The sequence below is a fragment of the Vigna unguiculata genome, chromosome 5 (assembly GCF_037176805.1).
Source record: "Vigna unguiculata cultivar grain cowpea cultivar isolate G323 ecotype 2 chromosome 5, ASM3717680v1, whole genome shotgun sequence".
NCBI lineage: Eukaryota > Viridiplantae > Streptophyta > Magnoliopsida > Fabales > Fabaceae > Vigna > Vigna unguiculata.
In genome coordinates, this window is record NC_140796.1 from 52,307,676 (window position 1) to 52,332,249 (window position 24,574).

At 32.9% G+C, this 24,574-nt stretch overlaps 3 protein-coding genes, 1 long non-coding RNA gene and 1 pseudogene across 6 annotated transcripts; 2 read left to right on the forward strand and 3 right to left on the reverse strand.

The window, feature by feature from the left end:
* The first annotated feature begins 7,062 nt into the window (after positions 1–7,062).
* LOC114185632 (scarecrow-like protein 30 pseudogene) lies at positions 7,063–9,340 on the forward strand (annotated as a pseudogene).
* Positions 9,341–9,818: 478 nt separating this feature from the next.
* Positions 9,819–12,779, reverse strand: LOC114185633 (scarecrow-like transcription factor 11 (SCL11)). Its single transcript, XM_028073482.2, has 6 exons — positions 12,609–12,779; positions 12,351–12,477; positions 12,090–12,190; positions 10,781–10,862; positions 10,592–10,677; positions 9,819–10,404 (listed from the first exon to the last, which is right to left on the reverse strand). The coding sequence occupies exons 2-6, from the start codon at positions 12,390–12,392 to the stop codon at positions 10,152–10,154; spliced, it is 564 nt and encodes a 187-aa protein (XP_027929283.1). The 5' UTR covers positions 12,393–12,477; positions 12,609–12,779; the 3' UTR covers positions 9,819–10,151.
* Positions 12,780–14,542: 1,763 nt separating this feature from the next.
* LOC114183211 (uncharacterized) lies at positions 14,543–16,441 on the reverse strand. The gene is made up of 3 exons (XR_003604308.1): positions 16,276–16,441; positions 16,089–16,159; positions 14,543–14,826 (listed from the first exon to the last, which is right to left on the reverse strand). It is a non-coding gene; the product is annotated as an uncharacterized LOC114183211 (long non-coding RNA).
* A 570-nt stretch (positions 16,442–17,011) lies between these two features.
* On the forward strand, positions 17,012–20,525 carry LOC114183424 (ubiquitin fusion degradation protein 1 C-like). Of its 3 annotated transcripts, none has more exons than XM_028070443.2 (11): positions 17,012–17,111; positions 17,230–17,270; positions 17,554–17,628; positions 18,123–18,155; positions 18,267–18,388; positions 18,499–18,629; positions 18,713–18,927; positions 19,017–19,264; positions 19,374–19,652; positions 19,743–20,021; positions 20,224–20,525. In XM_028070443.2, the coding sequence occupies exons 4-11, from the start codon at positions 18,128–18,130 to the stop codon at positions 20,317–20,319; spliced, it is 1,398 nt and encodes a 465-aa protein (XP_027926244.1). In that variant the 5' UTR covers positions 17,012–17,111; positions 17,230–17,270; positions 17,554–17,628; positions 18,123–18,127; the 3' UTR covers positions 20,320–20,525. The 3 variants fall into 3 exon arrangements, with proteins under 3 accessions (XP_027926244.1, XP_085529185.1, XP_027926245.1); XM_085673059.1 differs by adding an exon at positions 17,989–18,013 and having other exon boundaries at positions 17,044–17,270; XM_028070444.2 differs by having other exon boundaries at positions 17,104–17,118.
* A 603-nt stretch (positions 20,526–21,128) lies between these two features.
* On the reverse strand, positions 21,129–23,446 carry LOC114183763 (uncharacterized protein C24B11.05-like). Its single transcript, XM_028070890.2, has 9 exons — positions 23,194–23,446; positions 23,017–23,098; positions 22,864–22,929; positions 22,682–22,779; positions 22,530–22,567; positions 22,332–22,419; positions 21,955–22,233; positions 21,727–21,792; positions 21,129–21,548 (listed from the first exon to the last, which is right to left on the reverse strand). The coding sequence occupies exons 2-9, from the start codon at positions 23,075–23,077 to the stop codon at positions 21,393–21,395; spliced, it is 852 nt and encodes a 283-aa protein (XP_027926691.1). The 5' UTR covers positions 23,078–23,098; positions 23,194–23,446; the 3' UTR covers positions 21,129–21,392.
* Between the last annotated feature and the right edge of the window lie 1,128 nt (positions 23,447–24,574).

Below are 24,574 nucleotides of genomic sequence, written 5' to 3' on the forward strand. Positions count from 1 at the left end.
TTTGGATTAAATATTTTTTTTTTGTGTTTAAATTTTGATGTAAAATTTAAATTTTGTCTTTATTTAGATATATTTTGAGTTTTAAATATTAAAAATAACAGATATACTCATATCAATTTATTAATATTAATTATTGTTTATGTGTTAAAAAATTCTTAGTACGCTAATAATATTTGTCTTGAAATGTGTCAAACAGTGTAAACACTTTAAATACAAACTTAAAACTTTATTTAACACATAAAAAAAATGTAACTAGATCAGAAAGGCTATTTTTATTTATTTTTAAAGTTTAAAAATTGTAAACTCTATTAAAATTTGAGATAAAGATAAATTATAATTTTATATCATAATTTAGAAATTAAAAAAAAATTTAACTTTTTTATTTATTAAATTACGTTGTTATAAGTAATAATTGAAGTTTTTTAATTTGTAAGTGAAAGTAATGTGACAAAATATCTCTTAAATTAGTTTTTAAAAAGAATTATGATTAAGATCTTAGGTCAACTTACTTAAAACATTAATAACACTTCTAACACAATCTTAAAATAATAATATCCTAATTTTTTTTAATTATAAGATATTTAACTTTTTTATGTCAAACATGACACTTTTGCATTCTCAACATATTAATATAACTCTTTTATTTGAGAGTAAAGGATTAAGCATAATTATATTTGATATAATTTGTTAATTGAATAACTGAGTGGTGTTAGGTGCAGTCCATGTTGTATTGTAGGACACATTATTTGAGGTATTGATTTGTTTAATTTTGGTGTCCCATTCCACTCTAGATGAAGCACCTTTAAGAATAAAAAATAATAGTCAAGATCGAGTTTTCGTCCAGATTCTTAGGTTATATCAATGATTCAATAAAGGACCCAAAGTGATTGCTTGGAGTGTTTTCAGAATGGATAAATTATAGCTACATATTCTAATCCTAAAGTAGATTTCGATTCATTTCACAAAATGAATGTAGATTCCATTCATTGCAAAAAGGAAACTGCTATGTTGGAGCCATCCATTATTGTTGTTTTAGTATTTAACTCAATTCCAACAAAAAATATTGCTACATATTATAATTATAGTGTACATGCATTCTTTTATAGAAAGAAAAAAAAATTCAATTAGTATTAACACTTTTTAGAGTGGACTTTAAGTCTTACTTAACCCCACAAAATCAGTAGTTTGTAAAATGAGGTTTGCACCTCACTTATATATTATAAAATTATTTTATCTCTAGTCGATATAGGACTTTCAACAATACTGTTTTTGAATTTCTTACTAAAATTTATCCTTTTCCAATTTCTGAAAGAAAACTAAAAAAGTTAATATAAATATTTATTTTTATATAAGTTATGTATATTTCTATACTCTTTTTTTTTCTTTTCAACAAACAATCATTTTAGGTTTAATTATTTTTTTAATTATTGTTTTCTTCCAAAAATATCAATTGATATGTTGTCAAAGCCCACGTTAAAGTACAAAGAAGAGTATGTATTCAATTGATAATAATTTTTAGAGTTTATCCACCATATAATAGCATCGGAAATCAAATGGGATAAGATTAGGTTATAACACATGAATTTTGTAAATAGGTCACAAATATAATTTACACGAATTTTAAATCCGACCATGCATATAAGTTTATGTAATGTTATGTTATACGTCTGACTCGATTACTTTTGTGGTATTGGTATTGGGACAAGTCCTTGTTTGATCAATAAAATATATGCTCTATCAGTTATATTTGAATATTTGTATCATATTTTCATTTATTTTTATATTTTCATATTAATGAATTAATGTTGAAAAGTTACATGTAACATGCATCTTATTCTTAGTCATCTTTTGGAACTCAAGACTAGAAGACTATTTATGATATGAATTATTTTCAATTCGCAAAATAAAATGATATTTTAGTGGACTAAAATAAAATTATACTCACACAGTGGATCAACTTAATAACAAAAATATATAACATATGACTTGGAATACACTAACAAATTGACTTTTTTTAAAAAAAAAAAGAAATACTTTTAACTTAAGAAAAATATCAACTTGGAAACTAACCGTACAAACATAACTTCTTTCACACTTCACACTTATGTTTATTACCCATTAAACTCAGCAAAAATAATTCAAACATAGAAAAATATAAAGAAGTAAACTTTTTAAGTCTAATTCAAACTTTCAAAATTATTTTATAAAGTAAGATTTACATTCACTTATATATTATAAATTGATTTTATTCGATATAAGACTTTTAGCATATCTCTTCATACCGATGCATATAAGATAAGAATAAACATTAATAAGTGGTCTAAAAGCGATCAAACAAACAACAAACTTTGTTATAATAGACTCTAATACATAACTCTGATATTATGTTAGAAGTAAATTTTAAGTTTCATTCAAACTCTATCAAATTGATTTATAAAATAAAATTCACATCGAATGTTTAAATTATAAGTCTCCCAAAATTCGAGAAAAGATTATACGTGTATACGTGAAAATTTTTCTTGAAATTGATAAAGAAAAACCTACCATTTTGTTCCATCTAGCTGCTACTTTAGTAACTGGTAAGTTTTGGTTGAAAATTGTGGTTCAAAAATTTATTCCTTGCAATAGTAGGCACGGTATAAACATATTAAGAGATAAACAAAAGGAGAAACAAAAGGAAAAATAAAAAGTCAATAGAAAAACTTAAAACAGGGGGCATGTATCTGGGTTTATAATATGGTCTATCAGGACATAAAACGACGTGGTTGAAGTTTCAAAGGAAGTCATATTAAGAGATAAACAACGTCTAAATCATTACGTCATCATGCATACATAGAAAAAAGAAAAAGTTCCCTTTGAATGTTCCCACTTTTCAATTTCACATTTCGTTCTTGTCAAACAATGCTTTCTCCTTTGCCTTATATGTTAAGGACAATTGGATTTACATCATGGGAACCAAGAAAACATGTTCACTGAGAATAATATATATATATATATATATATATATATATATATATATATATATATATATATATATATATATATATATATATCGCATTACTTCATTTTTTTTATTTATATAAGGGTTTAATTAGTCAGTTGATACTGATCTTTATTCACATGTGTCAGTTTGGTACATGCTTTTAAAAATGTGTCAATCTAGTCTCAATTTTTGAAAAGTGTTTTAATCAGGTCTCTTTCGAACAAAAATTACTAAAACCGTTAACTTAATTCCTGACTTTTATCACTAAATCTTGATATAAATATCAATACTTAATTTTTTAAATCATTTTAAATATCAATAATGTTACCGATGTTAATAAGTTTTTGCTGAAAGGACCTAATTGAGGTATTTTTTCGAAAGTTTAGACTCAATTAAGATATTTTTAAAAATAAATACAAAATTGACATATTAAATGAAAGTGAATATCATCCGACTAATTAAACCGATTTTTATCCTAATGTTTTCTTTTTGTTCTTTTGTTTATGAAGAAACATAAAAAAAAAAGTTACTGTAGGTTGTGTTGAATGACTCGAGGTCAAGGATTAACTTATATTTGACCATGTATACTTTTGACCAGTACTTTGTTTATTTGTTTTTTTTTTTATTCGAACCCTATATTCATAGAATAGAGACTTGATAACACAACTGCACTTATCTCCCGTGTGGGGTGACGAAGACTTGATAACCCAACCACTAATATATTTTACAATAACCAATGTTGAACAATCAGGCGTTGAAAACTATAAATTATTTGTTTTTTAATAGGTATTTATATTTAAATTATTAAATGTAATTTATTCTACAAGATACTTGTTTTGCATTAAAAATAAAAATCTACATATAATTTCTTAAACGAAATTTTGATTATTAAATGTAATCTTACAACTATTTAAACAAAATATTTTAAGAGTTTATTTTGATATTGAGTTTGGGCTGCCATGTCCTATTTAAGCTCTTCAAAATTTTGATATTGAGTTCCTCTTTGTCAAAAGTCTTGCCAAGAGCTAGGAGGTGATTTACTATATGTGTAAATCTTTTATGCACATCACAAATGCTTTCTCCAGACTTCATCCTGAATATCTCATACTCTTGAATGAGAGTGTTCTTCCTTGCCCTTTTAACTTCATTCGTGCCATCATGGGTTACTTCCAAGACATCCCACATTTCTTTGGCTGATTCACACACAGATACCCTGTAAAATTCATCCAATGTTAGTGCAGAAGATATAATATTCTTGGCTCTAACATCATAATGTGCCCTCTTATTCTCATCAGGGGTCCATTGTGAGAATTCTTTGGAAAAAGTCTCTCCATCCACTATTTTAATTGGTTTAAAAGATCCATTTATCACTGCATCCCACACCCCTTTGTCTACTGATTCAAGAAAGATTTTCATTCGAATTTTTCAGAAGGGATAGTTTTCCCCAGCAAACAGAGGGGGCTTGTTGATGGATGCCCCTTCAGCAAAGGTTTGAGATGTATTAGACATAACAAGATCTTTCTAATCGATTAGCGTGCGATTAACCAGCTCTGATACCAATTTTTTAAAAACAGATCTGTCTAATTATCTTAACCACAAAGGGATCTGAATTGATTAATAGGCTTTTATCTGATTTAAGATGAATCTTGAATAAATCTTTAGGTTTTAGAGATCAATTAATCAATTTCACAGTTGTGGGTTAATGGATTATTTTAACTCAATCAAGAAAGATTATAGGAGAGAAGAAAGAAACAAGACACACAATTTATACTGGTTCGATTCAATGCGAATCTACATCCAGTCTTCTTCCAAATAACACACTTAGGATGATTCCACTAAACAAATAGGATCCAAGAATTACAAGCACACCTATATAATTCTAGACCCTAAATCCCAAGAACTTGATTTGCCAATCAAGACTCCCCTTAGGGGCAATGCATCCACGCTATTGCACCTAGGCCTACACTTCACACACTGAAGCACAATAATCAGAAATACAGTAAACAAAAACAAGAAATGAATACACCTATGTTGTGCAGATTTGATAGAATGCTCCTTGATTCAAGCAAGACCCATCATAGTAGAATCAACTCTCAATCTTCTTGGATTTGCACTTGAGTGATCTTCCAGAATATTCAGAAACTATGTGACTCTCAGATGGCTCTCTTTCAGATGAAAAATTGCATGATCTATCAATTTTCTCCAGAGACAAAACAGATTCTAAAGACAGCTTTTATACAGAGTTTTCTGTTGTCACTAATTGATTAGCAATTTACCTAATCGATTATCGTGAGTATATTTTCACTTCCTTTGTGCCATACTCACAGCTAATCTATTAGTTAAAAAGCTAGCTATGCAAGATTACACCAGCAAGAGTGTAATGGTCCAATGCAGCTCAAAGCAGGCCTAACATACAACTGATAAAGATAAACTACTAGCCTAATACATGACCTAACTAGACCAAGTCTATGTTCTACTCTAATCCAGCAGACATCATCAAAACCATGCTTCATTCATAGGTGAATTAACTCCCCCTACCAACAATTGACTTGATCCTTCTGAATAATTAAAAAATAATTTTGCTGTGATGCATATATTATAAGTATTATTTATAATTAAATTTAATTTAGCTGGGCTTTTAAAAAAAAATCATCTAATTAAATTTATTTGGATTTGGTCAAAATTTATATTAAATTATCTTTATTGTTATGGCATCTTTATTGGTAAATAAAATCCTCTTTTTATTGTATATTATGTTATTGCACTTTTTTGCTGTTGTTTATCTCTCTTATTATCTTACTATTGTAGTGTTAAAGTTTTCTTTGTTGTGTCAAAAAAAATTCTTTATTTCATGACTTGGGGATCAAGTTGCCCATACGTGCACTTCTGACTACATCACGTATGATACGTGAGTTTTTTTTTTTATTAAATAAGCTTATACAATAAAAAAAAAAAAACATGTGTTTGTTTGGAAAAAGAATTTTAACATGATTTAAAAAAAATTAAAATATTTAGTAATAAAATTATTTGTAATTAAATTTTCTTCAATTTTAAATAATTAGTTTTGATGAAATAACTGAAATATCTCAAATTTCAATTTTATTATTTGAATAAAACTATTAATTTTTATTTTACGGCAAACTCAATTTCATTTTTGAGTTTACCTTAACTTAGCTTGTTTTACCTTTAATATGTGTCGACTTTCAATTTTATCTCGGTATTCTTGACCTTCAGTCATAGTCGATCTAGTTCAAACTTCATCTTTAGTGAGTGTGACTTAAGTTTCTTCTTCAGCGGCTTAAGTTTCTTTCTGGAGAGCTAGAACTTTTTTTTATTTTCTTTTTATCTTGTTACTCACTATATTTTGTATTTTTTAAGTTAAAAATGATGTCTGAGCATTTTATTACAAAAATTAATTTAGAAAATTATTAAAAAATAAAATTTTATTGTTAAATATGATTTAAGAAGTACAAATTATTCTATAAATGTAAAGAAAAACACTTTTTAATTTAATTGTACCATTTTCTGTATTATTATTTTGTATGACTATGATTATGATATATTTCGCTTTTTTGAAAGAAAAAAAAAAGGTATTTCTTAATTATTATAGTTGTAATATAATAATATACTATATTAAATTACTCAATAATATATAATATTACTCGATCAGTAATAGTAGTTGTTGGGATAATCTATTCCAATAATGTCTTTATACATGATAGTTTTACTATTCTGCCTTCGTGAATTGTATAAGAATTACAATTTTTCAGTTTTTAATTTGTCTATATATATATATATATATATATATATATATATATATATATATATATATTAAATTTTGAATTTTTGATATGGACAGAAAGTTGCAAGAATGTAAAAATTTCATGTGAAACTAATCATACTTATAATTAATTTTTACTTTATCTTATAACGCAAGAAAGAATACTAGTCTGCATTAAAAATAGTAACAAACAAAAGGTGCTTGGCGGCTTTGACCGTCCTTCACTCCTTCCATGAAGCTTCCTTTCTACAAACATAATGCATCATTCTATAAACAAATAAATTCTATATAAGAAAGTTCACACACACATCATTCAACAGTGTCGGTTACACTTCTGTTACAGAAACTTGTCTGAGTTTACTAGGTTTGGTTTAGATTCGTCACAGTCTATATACCATAGTTATCTTTTTACTCGATTCACCCTTTCTTAACCTGTATCATCAATATCTCTAGGGTATTGTTCCCACCTTCTTCATCTTGTTTCTTCTTCTGTGTATTAAGTTCACTTCATAGTTTCACTTAGATTCCTAGTCAGATATTGTTGTCTAATCTTCAACATGCTTTCCACCAACACTCTTGTGCAAAATTTTGGGGGTCCCATTTCTGTGTTTTCGGATCAGAACCTAGTTACGAAGGGGATTGAGTTAGATGATTCATCTTCTCCTTCTTCTGGTACAAGCTCAAGTGGAGAGCTGACAAAGTACTCCAACCACATCCTTAGATACATAAGCGACATCCTCATGGACGAGGAAGACGACCTGTTAAACAAACCCTGCATGTTGCAGGAATGTTTGAGACTCCAGGCTGCTGAAAAATCCTTCCTTGATGTCCTTGTTCATCACAGCCCTTCTTCTTTCAGTGGTGAAAGCATTGGCATCGCAGACTCTGATGAAAATTTTGGTCGCACTGTTAGTTTTGAGAGCAATGGCAGCTGCACCACTGATAATTCATGTGAGTCTGACTTGGTCAATGGTGGAGGTGAATTTGACTCTTCTTTCTTACCACAGCAAACCCATCATGTAGTTTATTCCCCAGATGCATTTAGGGTTCGTGATGGAACCTGGAATCTCTTTCAGTCTCATACGAAGCCGCTGATGGTGGAAGAGGGTCGTTCAACTTCAGCATCCAGAGAAAAGAGGAGCCATGAGATGAATGATGAAGATGGAAGAAGAGGAGGCAAGGTTTCAGCTGTGTTTTCTGACGAGTCAGAGTCACCAGAGATCTTAGACGAGGTGCTGCTTTGTCAAATTGGAAGAAGTGAATGTTCTTCTGAACCATCACAGGGTGTTGATTCAGGAGGGTCCAGTGGAAAGGGAGCACGCTCACGTTCAAAGAAAGGGTCCACCAAAGCAGGTACAGCTGTAGATTTATGGACCCTTTTAACTCAATGTGCACAAGCAGTGGCAAGCTTTGACCAAAGGAATGCAAATGACTTACTCGGCCAGATTAAGCAACACTCTTCACCTTTTGGGGATGGACTCCAGCGTTTGGCTCATTACTTCGCCAAGGGCCTTGAGATAAGGTTGTCTGCTGGGACCCCATCATACGTGCCACTAGAAGTGGCAACTGCTGCTGATATGTTGAAAGCTTACAAACTATTTGTCACATCCTCTCCTTTGCAAAGGATGTCGAATTATTTGACAACCAAGACAGTTCTTAGTCTTGTGAAAAATGAGAGCAGTGTTCACATTATTGACTTTGGCATTTGCTATGGTTTTCAGTGGCCATGCCTTATCAAAACGCTTTCAGAAAGAGATGGTGGTCCTCCAAGGTTGCGTATAACAGGAATTGATCTTCCTCGGCCAGGATTTCGGCCTGCGGAAAGGGTTGAGGAGACAGGGCGGCGTTTGGCAAACTACTGCAGGAAGTTCAATGTCCCTTTTGAGTACAATTGCCTTGCACAGAAATGGGAGAGTATAAAACTTGCAGATCTCAAGATTAACAGGAATGAAGTAACTGTTGTTAGCTGTTTCTACCGGCTGAAGAACCTTCCTGATGAAACTGTGGCAGTGGACTGTCCAAGAGATGCTGTGTTAAAGTTGATAAGGAAGATCAATCCAAACATCTTCATCCATGGGGTGGTCAATGGCACTTATAGTGCACCTTTTTTCTTGACACGGTTCCGGGAAGCGTTGTACCACTTCTCATCACTGTTTGATATGTTTGAGGTTAATGTGCCACGTGAAGATTCGCAAAGGTTGATGTTTGAGAAAGGGTTGCTCGGAAGGGATGCCATCAATGTTATAGCGTGTGAGGGGGCAGAGAGAGTTGAGAGACCTGAGACTTACAAGCAGTGGCAGATTAGGAACCTGAGAGCTGGGTTCAAACAAGTTAGTTTTGATCCTCAGCTGGTGAATTATGCGAAACAAATGGTGAAGAAGGAATATCACAAAGATTTTGTGGTGGCTGAGGATGGCAAGTGGGCTTTGCAGGGATGGAAAGGGCGAATTCTGAATGCCATTTCTGCATGGGTTCCTGCTTGAGAAATGTTCAGAAAATGTTTTGTAACTAGTAAATCTACTCCTATGTCGGTTAAAGAAAATGGAATAAACTACTCTTTGCAACTTCTTTCTCCATTTGTGTTTGCATTTTATATATTGCTATTTCGATTCACTTCCTAGCTGTCATGGCATGTCATTTCTTTTCTTAATGATGCACAGTTTACTACTGATAGTAAAAGACAGCAGGAGAAAAAAATAGAAAAGGACACCACAACGGGGAAATCGTAGTAACAAACCATAGCAGACGATACTCTCAATTAGGATTAGATAAGGATATCTTATTTAATTAGATAGGGATATCTCAGGCAGGGTTTGGTTAATAAAACCATTGTTTTTTAAAGGTTTAAGGAGATGTTTGCTGTCGATTAATATACCATGTTTTGCTACTGGTTACCTTCATATTTTGCTTACATCCACCTATGCCAACTATAATTGCAACATCACTCTGCACTTCTGACTCAAATCTCCTCCTCATTGATGTTCACAGCATTCAATTTCATATTAAAGAAAAAAGAGAAAGGGAAGCTCAAAATTGTAGGGCTTCAGAAAAAAATGAACTAACAAATTCACTTGTTGTAACCACATTACATTTTAATATCACAACACATTTTAATAGCTAAAAGCACATTTCCAAAAGACCATTTGTTTTACAATTACAATGATACAAAAAAAAAAAAAAAAACACTCACGATGCTTTCTATTAGCCCGTTCATCTAAAAGTATTCCATCTATATCAGCAGGTTAAATCCTTAATCTTAAAAAGAAATTGCGAGGGTCTTTAAACTGATGGAAAAAAGGCCTGATAAGACCACAGCTACAGATATAAATGCCCAAGCCAGAAACAGAACCAAACCTAGCATATATGCTATCAAATAATCGACAACACTCATCTACTCTGATTGACTCTTGATGGTCTAAGAACATTCCAGTCCAGCTTATCTCCACCCGGTTTCTTAAAAGTGCCCAAACTAGAGCTTGGCACTGATTGCTTATCATCATGATCATTCTTTGGTGATTTGTTAGGATATTGAGCTTCACTAACTACTTCAGATTGTTTCCTTTTAACATTGCCGTTAGCCTCCACGTTCTTTTTGTTAACGTTGACACTTTCTGGACTTTCAACTGAAAAATTATTTTCTCTGAAACAAGGCAACCAGAACCAAATTAAAATTGAGTGATAATCTGAGGAAATAATTTCAATAGTTGTCCATTAAAAATGAATTGAGACGTTAGGGACAATGGATAGTAATAAACAGATAACATTTGGATCCATGATGAGGTAAAAATTAATAAAATCCACATGGTAGTTTAGACAAAGAAACCCACCTGACAGAGACGCTTTCATTTTGATTTCTAGACACGGTAGTTTCAGCTGCTGGCTGACGTAGTCTTGCTTCTTCCTCGTTTAATTTCTAAAATTGTACAGCCTTGGAATTAGAAAATAAAAAAGACATAGCACATCCAGATCAACAAGGTGAATAAAGAAATAGCTTTGAAATTTGATCTTCAACTCACATCAACAGAAGGATTAAAACTTTGAAATGACATTCGACCTTTAAGTGCTCCAGGATGGGGATCACCTTCCATTATAACAACACTACACATACGTAGAAAGCCAGGCAATTTTAATGTAAAACGTAAGGTAATATAAATAATTGAGCTGATGAAGACTGCAACAGCAGATAAGAAGCAATTATAAACCAAAGTAAAAGGAATATTTTGGCAGACACAATTTTTCAATTAACCTAGCTGTTTTATGGAGTAAAATACAGAAAGATTAATCTAAATCGTATAGGTAGGTTATATATGAAACAACACTAGATATACCCATCTATGACACCCAGATACTTAATACAATATGCGTATGATACTACACAATTACAAGGACACACAAAATTCATCAAATTTCAAGAAACAATGCTGCTTTAATAAACACAATCTATCGCACACATATAATAGAGAGAGATCTTTTAATGCGACAAATAATATTGAACATTATATCTCATCATAAATGGTTAAGATTAAAACACATAAATTACATTAGATTTTAAAAATTAATATGATACAAATTGCTTTATAAGGAGACTTGATAATTTCTTACTGATTATGCAACTATCAGTGGATGGTAAAAAGTAAAATTATAATCATAAAAAAGACCATAGTTACATTTACACACCTTCGAATGCCCATATTAGAATATACTCTTTTCCAGATGAGCATGTCAGAAATTTTCCCAACCCATGACTATTCAAAATAAATCTTGGCTCTATATACTTACTATAGGTTAAAGGATATAGAGAAAGTGAATATAGTTGTTGTATCGGAGCCATATCAAGGTTATCAATGCCAGATGATGGTGAAAGGCAAAAAATCCAATACTGTATAAACAAGCAATTGCAGTCTATGGCACCACCATATCCCTTCACAAATTGCCTATATCAGAGGGAACTAAACACCACATTATTTATATCAGATAGTTATGACTAGCGCATGGATTTTGAGTTCCAAGCCTTAAGTAATACTGGTTGTTACATCACAAGTAATTGCTATGGGAAAGTCAACTTTCAAAACCATTTAACTGTCCAACCAAAAGGTTTAAGTCCTTCATAGAGAACCACTAGGCAGATGTAAATGGTTATTCAGAGAAAAACAAATGCCTAACTTCACAACACCACAATTTCAATTTCACTTCCAGAATGCATCATTCGTGACAAACAAGAATGGTAAGTTAAAGAATACAACAAAAACAAAAAGCAGCCTCGATGATAAGCAGTCCCCAAAACTCAATCCCTACAAATTATTTGAATTTAGGTAAGAGAAATACCACTTTCTAGTCACTGTTGTAGGAGTAGTAACAATACTGACATCAGGTTTGATCTCTTCTCTCTTGGTTTTCTCCTCCCTCACAGCCGCCCTTTGCATGAACTGCCCAACATCGAAACAGATACAGGGGAAGTATCATTAGACCCAAAACTTTCATATCTAATACTTAATCGAACAATCGAAGGTAAAATCTCATAAACAAATAATGAAATTCAACGAAAACGACAAAGAGGAACAATAGCGTTCCCTTCAAATTCTTTACCTTCAAGTTCTTCAACGTGTTCGAAAGCTCTCGCCTCGCCATTGCGCCTTCAACTCCCCTTTTCAAATTTATCTCTTCCTCCTCCTCTAAAGTCGACTACCACCACAACCACCACCGCAAAGTTAACCTAGTTTTTTCCAATTTGATAGAGTTGTTATTTCTTTTTTCTTGTCTCAGACTAATAGGGCTTTTGAAAACAAAATATATACTTTTACTTTTTGCACCCCCGCATAAATAAAAATATACCAAAAGACTCACTGTTCATCTTTCCCTTGTGTCATTCCCTCTCATTAAATTTACTTGTAATTTCATCAACAATATTAACAGTGGTAGCGTTCTTGCACAGGTACGCACCAACGCCGGTTGTTCCACCGCAATCGCCGGAACTGCCGTATACCGGCGGTGTTGGTGCCCCAAAGAAGAAGTCTTTTTCTTTTTGGAGGAAAAGAGATGGTTATTTTCCGCTTGATTATCTTACATTCCTTTTTATTTCTCTTCAAAACCCTAATTAATATATATATGAAGAGAATTTTCTTTCTTTTCACATTTTATAATTCCAATTTTACTCTTTATAATTTAATTATTTATTAAATTTCTAAAAATTAACGATTATTTTTACAAATTTTTATAAAATTATTTATTTATTTTCTTCTTTATTTTTAAAAATTATTATTCATCATCAACAGTTATTTTTTTATATTTTCTTCCATATATTTTACTTTATTTTTTATAAATATATTTTTATTTTATTATTAATTATTAATATAATTCAAAGCGTAACCTTCTTATAATTTTATAACTGTTTTTAAGCACACACTTTTATTAGTTTCCGTTTTATATACTATCAATAGCGATAGCAAAGTGATTAATTTTTAATGTAGACAACTTTTTATTATTTTGTAACAACTTTTGTTTATATCTTTTATTAATTTTCTCATTCAAACTCAATTAACTTTATTTTTTTAATTGTATTGTCTATGTAATTTTATATATGTTCTTTTAGACGGATCTTTTATTATTTTGATATAAATTTTAGTAATACGTTTTTACTTATTACTTATATCCATTCAAAATAATGTATACCAATAATAAAGGAAATATGTTTCTTGTTACTTTACTTGTGTACACAATTTATTATTATTTTATTATTTATATTCCCTGATTAATATTTTATATGTATTTTTTATTATCTATTTCTTTTTTAAACTTAATTAACTTTACTTTCTCTTATCCAAAATAAAAATCATAAAAATTAATTAAATGGTTTATTTTTGTAACCGTTTTCCTTGTAGAATTTTGTATAATTTTAATAATTACTAGTTTTTTATTTATTTTTCACTCTTTATTGTGATAAAAAAAGAAAAAAAAATATACATGCACCTATCCGAATATATTAATTGTTTTTTTAAATATGTTTTTGTTTTTTAATTTTGATTTAAAATTAGAATTAATCTTTTCGAAATTTTTTATCAATTTAGTCATCAATATTATTATAAATGATATGAATTTAGTTTTTTCTAACAAAAATTTATTAAGTTTATTTGACATTTCAAACACATTTTTTTAACTAATGTTAAAGCGAAAATATGTGAAGTGGTGTAAATAATTAAAATATCAACAAAATTTAACAAAATTTGGTTAAAATGATTAAATCTATCTATTTCAATAGTTGGAGACGAGGATAGACTAATTTCAAATTTCACTCAAAGTTAAGTAACTAAATATATATATATATATATATATATATACTTTTATGGTAAGTAACTAAATATATATATATATATATATATATATATATATATATATACTTTTATGGTAGAAAAATATTAATAATGATGGACCGATGTAACTATACAATACTTTTCCTTTTTAGACTTTATTTGATAATTATAAATTCTTCTGTAGTAAATTCCGAAATTATTCAATCTTTAATAGTGATAATAAGTAATTTGTTATTTTTTTATTAACTATTATTTATATTTTTAGGTGTGTAACCTTTGTTAGGTTGGGAAGTTTATTCTCTGTTTACCAAATGTTTTTATCTTTATAGCAACATAGTTGATTTCCATGGCTTTTATTATCCTACAAAAATACTAAATTAAGTGACCAAGATAAGAAAAACAACGTTGTAAAGTGATTAAAATAATGATGTTTTTGTGACATCCCATTTAAATAGATAAAATATACTAAATAAAACATCACACAGTCATAATAAAGAGCAATCAGATTTGGATCAACATACATAAAAACCCAACTGTTACAGTCATCCAAGAATGTACTTGCAAGGATTTCTAGGCATATAACCATGCCATAGCCAAAACAGAAACAACAAGGTTTACAGATAAACAAAAGAAGAACTCCTAGAGCGAGAGATTTCAATAGGCACTAGGGCCAGAATGCTCCTGAGAGGCACACAAACAGGTCCCATAAGCTGCACCACTGCTACCACCAGGCCTACTCCCAGAATTTCCTCCATCTGCTCCCACCAAATGTGATCATTGTGAAAGAGAAAACGTAACAGGAACATAACAAAAAATGCAAGGGTAAGCTAATGTAATATGAATTTTATCAGGGTATAGCATACAAATATTTAAACAGTTAAATCATGCAGCACAGTAGGCATAGAGAATCTAATTATAGCCAACACACTGGACACTATGACTCAATTATCCGGATACATATACTAAGATCGGATTCACTGGACGCTTGCACTCGTGGTGGCCTCTACTGCTCTGCAGAGCCATTGCCAATGGGTTTCACCCTACCACGCACAAGTTTAACCTTCAAGCATCTAAGACCATTATCCTGCCTAAGACTAAGGCCTCCTGCCACTCTCACCACTTGGGTCAGATTGGTCTACCTGAGACTCATTGACCCTTTAGAGTTTCGGGATGCGATCCTTACTTGAATCCATATCTTAATATATACACTACATGCCACCATGAAGTCTCCCCACGAGACTCATGGAATTATGCCTATCACATACAGTTTTCATGTCTCTCATACCACAACCACCACTTATCATCTCAACATTTAATTCTCATGCATGTTCTCAACCAACCAAACAAAATTCCATATATTACTCATGCTAACATACAACTTTCAGTGTACACAACTCATACACTCACACCGTAATCATGCACGTTTGAGATAAATAACCATACTCAAGGGAAATAGAAATATAAGATATAAATCTGCGCTATTCTCGCCTAGGCTAGAAGTCCTCGCCTAAGCCACAATGACTCTCTCGCTTAGGCTAGACCTTCTCGCCTAGGCGAGACCTGTAACAGTGGCACCCAACGAGCATCTCGCTTGGGCGAGACTAGCTCGCCTGGGCGAGATCGCCCTTCGCCCAAAAATCAAATCCTTCGCCTAGACGAGGACGCGAGCAGCGCACACCAGGTTCTTCTTCGAGGACTCGCTTGGGCGAGTCACCCTCGCTTGAGCGAGACAGCGTGTCGCTCAAAACAAGAATCCTTCGCCTAGGCGAGCTGCTCGAACAGAACCTGGGTGAGTCTCAATTATTCTCGCCTAGGCGAGACGAGCTCGCTTGGGCGAGAATAACAGTACTCGCCTACTGTTACGCGCATGCAGTAGAGATACAACTCAAAAACAACAAACCAAAACGCAAACAAGCCAGTTCATACCATCCAAAACATCAATCACGCATAAATTCATGGTACAGAACAAAAGCATGCATAAATGGTTCTTAAAGACTCAAAACATAGCTTCCCTTACCTCTATTTGAGTACCAAAAGCAAGCAGACCCTAACTAAGGGGGTATTACAGTTCTAGAAACTCGAGTAGAGCTGAAACATGAAGATCCAAACAAAACGACGTTAGGAATCTTAACCCTAACTTGACCAACGTGCTCAACAGCGAAAAAGGGTGAAGAAATTGACGAAAAATCTAGAGCTTGACTTACCAGGAGGTACGAGATGGGTTTGCTAGCTTGGAGACGGGAGGAGATCGGGTGCCCTAGCAGAGCTCCTGTTTTCTTAGACTGTTTCTGAAAAGGGGACAAGAGACAATGAGAAGGCTGAGTGGGGTATTGGGGTCCTACTGTAGGGCTGGCCTTGAGCCTACGAAGATGCCAGACCCAACACACGAAACTGAAAATGGGGCTTACAGTTTTTATATCCAAACTGTTATGAAAAAATATGTTTAATTTATAAATTAAGTTATAACATATTTAGTTTTTGTCTTTTATGATAGTTGATATAAAATATTCTTTTCAATAAATATTATATGAAAATTGTATTTTAGTTATTTTAGTTTATTATGAAATTTCATTTATCATATGAAAAATATTATACATATTATTTGTTTGAAAGAATAAAATAAAAAACTAAATATTTTATAATTTAATTTAGAACTAAAACATAGAAAATATATTTAGCCCTTAAAACAATATTATTGTCCTTCACTATTCAATGTTTAAATCTTGTACTTTGTAATCACTCTTCCTCTTCCACCAAATCCAATTACATGCTTGGCAACATGAGACCAAAACGCGGGGGTGCAGAGAGAATTATTTTCGGTGTATGAAGAAAAGCCCGCCTCAAACAGGCCCGCCCAAAAAATAATATTTCGCTTCGATCCGGCCCACGAGAGATAGATATTGCTCACAGAAAACGCGAAGCATTCCTAGTCCTAAACCTATAAAATGCTGTGTCCATGTTCTTCTGAAGCACGTAAGAGGTGTAATAACACTCGGAGTTCCCCACGCAACTTTTCTTGTATTTTTTCTCGTCATTCACCGTAGGTTGTCGTAACCTTCTGCAAATTGCAAAATTTCTCATCCGATCACATTTTTCATTGAACTGGATCGCGATTGTTGCAATTTGTTTGTGTTTGCTTATTTCTTTGTTAACTTCAGGTACACGCAGACTTCAAGTTGTCAAGTCCTCGAAATCTATGGTACGTTGATCCACTACTTTTGTTTATTCTTTGTGTTTTTGACTCTGCAATCGACAATGTCAATGACAGAAATTGTAAATTTGAATCAATTGGGAAATTGTTTCTTTTTAATCTTGAACTTCATCAGTGATCACTCTTTATCTTGATCGAGTCTTTAACATTGCGTGCCTTGGAACTTAATGGTCTAAGTGCTGACCTTTTTTATTCTTTGATCAAATAAGTGCGGATAATTTTCATGATCGTAGATATTTCTTTTCTTCTTTATGCTTTGAAAAAATTGCAGGCTTATCACGGAGATGATCGATATGCAACCTTTGAACAGTATTATCGTTGTTACCCTGTCTCCTTCATCGACAAGGTACGATCACTGATTCGGCCTCTGGCGGTCTACGATGCCTGTAATTTTTCTTGATAGTCGCCAGAGAGAAAATTTTTAAATTTGAAGCTTTTATTTTCTTTCCGCATATGTTAGAACTTCTCTATTCATATTGGTCCACGTATCCTTTGGGGTTTATATTTGTGCTTGTGTTAATCATCCAGGGTCCAATTGGTCTGTGGCCACTGGCTATGGATTGCTTACTATACCGGATTGTTAGTGACATTGGTGCATTTTTCATGTGCATTGATTGAGCTCCCTTTTTTTTTAAAAAAAAAACGTTTAAATCAGCATGTGATTCAAAATATTGAACTGATTCCTTAATTTCTTGATTATTTACAGTCACATCTGGAAAAGGGTGATAAAAGTATGTAACAACAACTTATATTTTACTTCTTTGATTCTAAACATGTATGGAACTTTCGAAACTTGAGTGTCCCTATAAGTTTTCTTATGACAATTTTTGTTTCCTTCAGTTATCATGCCTCCCTCAGCTCTTGATCGCCTCGGTAAGTAAACGTTTGTCTGATTTCAACTATTTGATTAATTTTTCCTGCCTGCTAAATTACTGGCTTATTCATCTACATGTTATCACGACTTTCTCTGGTTTTGTTTCTCAGCTTCTTTGCACATAGAGTATCCTATGTTATTTCAACTCATTAATCCTTCTGCGGAAAGAGTTACACATTGTGGGGTGCTAGAATTCGTAGCTGATGAAGGGATCATATATATACCATACTGGGTAGGTGGTACCTCTTCTTTTGTGGATCTTATTTTCTGTGTCATTTCTTGCCAATGAATTTTTTTCTCCTTTGTTTACAGTTTGTGATATTCTTTTGTTTTTGTTGTCAGATGATGAAAAATATGCTCCTCCAAGAGGGAGACCTTTTATATGTGAAAAACACCAACCTCACAAAAGCAACTTATGTGAAGCTGCAGCCTCACACAATGGATTTTTTAGATATCTCCAATCCAAAAGCCATGTTAGTATTCTTTTACAACATCTAGATATGCTTTTGGAAATGTGTCAATTGATATGCTCTTTCTTTCTCTTGATTATTCACAGCTTAGAGACTTCACTGAGGAGTTACTCATGCTTAACAACTGGGGACACTATAATGGTTCAATATAACAAGAAGGAGTATTACATTGACATTGTTGAAACTCGACCCTCTCGTGCAGTTAGTATAATTGAAACTGACTGTGAAGTTGATTTTGCTCCGCCACTTGATTATGAAGAACCTAAGAAACAAGCCAAAGTTGACAGGAGAAGACCAGAGGGTTGGCTTTCTATGCTCTTTTGAATTTGCTCATTTTTATATAGTAAAAAGCTTCATTCGCAGTTTATGATTATATTCTTGGCATTTCAGTTGAAGATGAGCAGCCAAAAAAGATTGCCCGGTTCAATTCATTTTCTGGTTTTTCAAGACGCTTGGATGGTAAAGCCTCGTTGGAACCAGTTGAACAAACATCTCTTCCGGAGTTAGAGCAGAAACAATATGACAAAGAAATCAATAATTCAGACTCTAAGCCAACAAATACTGCCTCTTATGGAGCTTTGGGAAAGCTGGCGTTTGAGTCAAATGCAACTACATCTAGCAATAAAGCAACACCTAAGGTAGTTTTTAGCGGTAGGAATTATTTGATAGACGCGTTTCATTAACATGATACTGAGTTCAGACTCTTAGTCCTTTCAGAAATCCAACATGGCTTTTTTTTTTTTTTAGGCTTCTCAAGAAAGTCAATGTGAAGACAAATCCCAGGAGGAAGAAGATCCAAAATTGAAACCTTTCATTCCCTTATCTGGTTCTGGAAGACGTTTGGGTGGTAAAACCTCAGCACACCCAATTGAAGTAGCATCTTTTCCTGAATTACATCAGAAAGAAACTGACAAAGGAATGAAGGATTCTGATTCTAAGCCAGCAAATATTGCGTCTCATAAAGCTTCTGGAAAGCTTGTGTGTGGGATAAATGCAGCTTCATCTAACTGTCAAGCAACATCTAAGGTAATTCTTAGCAGTAGCAATTTATGGAGAGACAAAGAAATGCCATAAAAATTCTATGATTCCATTTAACCAATTTTTCTTTGATTTTAGACTTCTCATGAAAACAGAAATCAAGAGAAATCTTTGGAGGAAGAAGATCCAAAATCCAAGCCTTTCATTCCATTCTCTGGACTTGGAAGACGTTTGGGTGGTAAAGCCTCAGCACAACCAGTTGAAGAAACATCCCGTCCAGAGCTAAAGCAGAAAGAAACTGACAAAGAAACAAAGAATTTTGATTCTAGCCCAACAAATACTGCGTTGTGTAAATCTTTTGGAAATCTTGTGTTTGGATCCAATGTAACTACGTCTAGCATTCAAGCAACACCTAAGGTAATTCTCAGCAGTAGCAATTTTCTTGATAGACAGAAATGTCATAAAAAGTCTATAATTTGTTTACAGGATGCATTTTCTTTGTTTACATGATGCAGTCTATAATTTGTTTACATGATGCATTTTCTTTGTTTACATGATGCAGTCTATAATTATGCATTTTCACTTCAGAAGTCCATCTAACCACTTTCTTTGTTTTTAGTTTTCTCCAAGAAACAAAAGTCAAGAGAATTCCCAAAAGGAAGAAGAACTAAAGTTCAAGCCTTTCACCGGAAAGAAGCATACGTTAATGGATTGATCTCATTGGCAATTTTGTATTGTTTTCTTTTGATAAACGGAATATTGGTTGAACACATTGGCTAAGCTTAATCCATATTCATGCTATATATGTAATATAAGATGTAACCTCGTGGAACCAGAAATTACTCCAAAAGATTGTAATTACATGATCATGTAGAGTTCTCAAGAGCATAAACTGAATTCTTATTTGATTTATTTTGCCGATATTCGTCTGCCACTGGTAGTATTTAATGCTACAGGCCTCTTATTTTCTTTTATCAGTTTTTTTTTTTATGCAAAACATTTCTTAAATTATACGATGCCCGCATATGATTTGAGAAGCCCTACGGAGGGAAGAATCTAGTTGAATGGAATTTGTATAAAACAGTAATGGAGATAATGTATCCCGTAAAAGTAAGATGCTAACAATGCGCTAAGAAAATTGTGCGAGAAGCACAAACAGCAGTCATGTTTCAAGTTCGTAATCTCAGCCATTCCGGTTAAAACCGACAGAGAAAGAAATGAAGAACTATAAAATTTAACCCAACAAGCTAAAGATAAAAAAGGTTAAATTGAAACTACAATTTGACTTTTATAAACTCTTCCGTTTAACGTAGTTAAAAAACCACAATTTATAAGAATTTTAGTACAAGAAAGAAAAAAACATTTTTGTTCAATTTTTTCATAAGAGTTTTGTTTAATCAATCGGTTAAGCTCGACATCAATAGAAGTAGTAATAACATACATTATGCATCCTTAACACATGATTAAGATTTGTAAAATGTGTAATAAAAATCATCAAATACAAATTCAGACAATTGTAAAATGTATTCGCAAGAATTTGTCTATTATTAGCATTTCTGTGTGGATAATAATCACACATTTCTGTAATGTATGGATTTTTGGCGTTAAGGGTTGCACGCAGATTATAATTGAAGCATGGTTCTCTTGGGAGTTTTCGTCTGTCTTCAAAACATACTAACTTTGCCTATTGTTTGAAATAAATATATAAAATTCTCCAATAACATTAATCAACATCAAACCACAGTACAATACCAGAGACCACAAATTCTCAGAACTTGGAAGTGTAAGTTAAGCTACTACTGATGTCTCAATCGAAACCTTTCTACAACACTCCACACTTTCAGGCTTCTCATCGCTTTCCCACAGTTCTGGAAATGCCTCCTTCATATTATGGATGCTCTCTAGGGCATGATCCACTCCCGTAGTTCTAACAGAATTTCCCACCTGCATGCATGCATGTCACATTGGATAATTCAACAACTGTATAGGCTTCCTATTACATGTTCATGAGTATTCATGATGAATTTGTGAGGCTACTATATGCCGTTTGAAATCACTACCACCAGAAAGAAAGAAAAAAAATACTAATGTTCTATTCTATGACTAGTGTTATGTTACTGACCAAGACTGTGTGAAGGTCTACGGATTTGCCCGATTGTAAATTGCGGAGACTGTCATCAAAGAATAACTGGAAAAGTAAAACAAAGTTACAAAATTTAGTTTGTAAGAAAATGCACATAATCAAAAAACTGATAAGTGGTATTCTTAGATGCAAAAGACACGAAACAGAGGTCAAATTAGGATTAGAGAGAGAAGGGAAAAGAAATGGGCAAAGGATTGGTGATCTTACTGTCCTTCGAGGGTCTATATCTGCCATACTGAAAACCTTTTCAAATGAATCTTGAGAGGGTTTGCATACAACCGGGGTCCTCGGAAGCACTACATCAGAATCAGGACTATGAATGTATTCATAAAAATCAAAAACCCCAGTGGAATTTGGTTTACATTCACTGCCATCTTCATTGGAGGAATTCAGGGTCTCAAAGCATATAACTCTTTCAAAACAATCCTCCAATCCAAGCCTGCGAAGCACTCTACTAGCATGGGCCTCGTCTGAGTTCGTAAAAATCTTGCAAAAAAAAATTATGACAGCAACATTATGCTGAAGATATATTTATGAATCAGGTTCTATTTTGTTCATTATGAAATAAGAGCAAAGAAACTCACAATTTTTCTAACAGGCAAGCTCAGCAAAACTCCCCTCAGAACAGGGTCAGGTTTCAGTATATCATATGGCAATCTACCATGAACAAAGCTGCTCAACACAAAGTAGTCCTCGGTGCTTATTATATTTCACATGATTTCTAACTACTACCAAAAAAAATCGAAAAATGGAACAAATCTCGGATGGTAGAGATAGTTTACCTATGAAAGTCATCATAGTTAAAGTCATAGCCAATAGCCTGATGAAAGAGAAAGCAAAAACGATTGGGATTGATTCGTTAGCATTACATCTAAATAAACAAATAAAAATGCCTTTTAACAAACAGTAAAAGTGCAATTACTTGCACTTATACCTTGAGACCAGCCATGGTTGTACCATAAGTCTTATATAAAGAAAAGCACAATTCAGGAACTTTAGCCTCTGGTATCCCAAGCTTTTGAATCATGTACTCTGCACAACCCATTGAAATAAAGAAATTCAGCGAAATCCCCACACATTAAAGTGATGACATATTCAATTCGGTGAAGTCATTACCCTGGATATTTTTCCTCACTTGCTCAGCCAATCCAGAACTCAATGGATAAAGGGTATCATCAAGATCTGAAATTAAGTTATCAACATTACCATGGCAGACAATGAAGCCTGCAATTAAGAGTGGGAAAGTGACCAAGAATAGTTAAGGCTTACCAAATAAAAGACAATCGTATTTGGCATTGGAAATCCCCTGGAACTGATCACCGTTCTCCATTTCAGACTCTAGCTGGCTCAACTGCACGCAAAAGAAGGAACCATTGCAGTATGTTAAAGTAACGCTACACTAAAATGTGAAGAAAATCTAGGTATTGTACGGATCATCACACTTACCGCGTTAGAAATTGTGATGGCAAGAAGAAGATGCAGATAGTAGATAAGAAAGGGTGGGAAGAGAAAAAAATAGAATGGCGTCAAGTGGAAGCGATTTGTGAGATTTGTGACGTGAATAATGGTGATTGTGTTGAAAGGTTAATGTATGCATAAAACTAGAAAAGTAAAAGAAATCTCAAAGGTGTTGGGAACATTTATGACATGTACCACGTTGTCCATTCCCATGATGACACGTTTCTGTCTTCAAGATCTAACACGCATTCCACTCTTTGATCTTTACTTTCTTTGTACGCCCCAACTACGGGTCAAGAAGACGCAGGTTTCCACTTTCGGCTCTGCTCTCAAATCAATAATAAAATATATACATATAAGAATTAGTTTTGTTCAATTTTTACTTAACCCACTGCGCAAACACATCATAAAAACAGTACCCATGTTGTTGGTGCAGTTTTTGCACAGCAAGCCCAATTTTAGATTTGTCGGTGCATCGCGTAACGCTATGTATACATATAAATGTAAATACCAAACTGAAATATTCATGTCATCAACAACATTTATTTCACATAAAAATATATTGTGTAGTGGGAACTTGGGATGTATTCAGCCAAGTGACATAGCAGGGAGGTATGTTGTGAAATCTGAAGTGCTGGTGGGATGTACTCAGCCAAGTGTCACAGCGAGGAAAGACGTTGTCCAAGTTAAGGTGTGTTAATGATGGAAGGAGGGGCAGGGGGAGAAAAGGTTGGACCCAACTTGGTGTGGGTGGCCGAGAACATCCTGACCCAATGGGCCGTCTACATCTAGGATTAGGGGTGGAAAGGCAAGGATCCTCCCAATGCTGAGGTAGGTAATATATAGGTCCAAGTGCAGCGGCTTAATATTGAATGGAATATGAGAATGTCTGGAATAATTACGATGTATTGGAAAATTACGGTGTATGATATTTATTAAATTCCTCCATATTTATAATAGGAGGAAAAGCACCTTGAAGGTAGTAAAGATGGGAGTGATGAGAAAGTTTGAACCCACATCTCCCTTCTTGTCATTAACCACTAAACCATATTATCATTTCTTATATTATAATCAATTTGTGTTGAGGCATAATCGAATTTGGTCATAATTAATTAATTTTGTTTGTCACTTTTTATTTTCTTAACATTCTATATGCTAGTCATTCATTAATGTTAAACATGACATGCGTTTCTCCCACCACATTCATACTTCCATGAACGTTAATTATGATAATCTATGTAACATATGCACAAGAACCAAGAAGTAAAAATCTTTAAAATGAAAAAAAAAATCCTTTTTATCTTTAATTAATCCAATGAAACAAAAATATATTGTCCAACATTCTTGCGTGGTTGTCATAACATAGAAA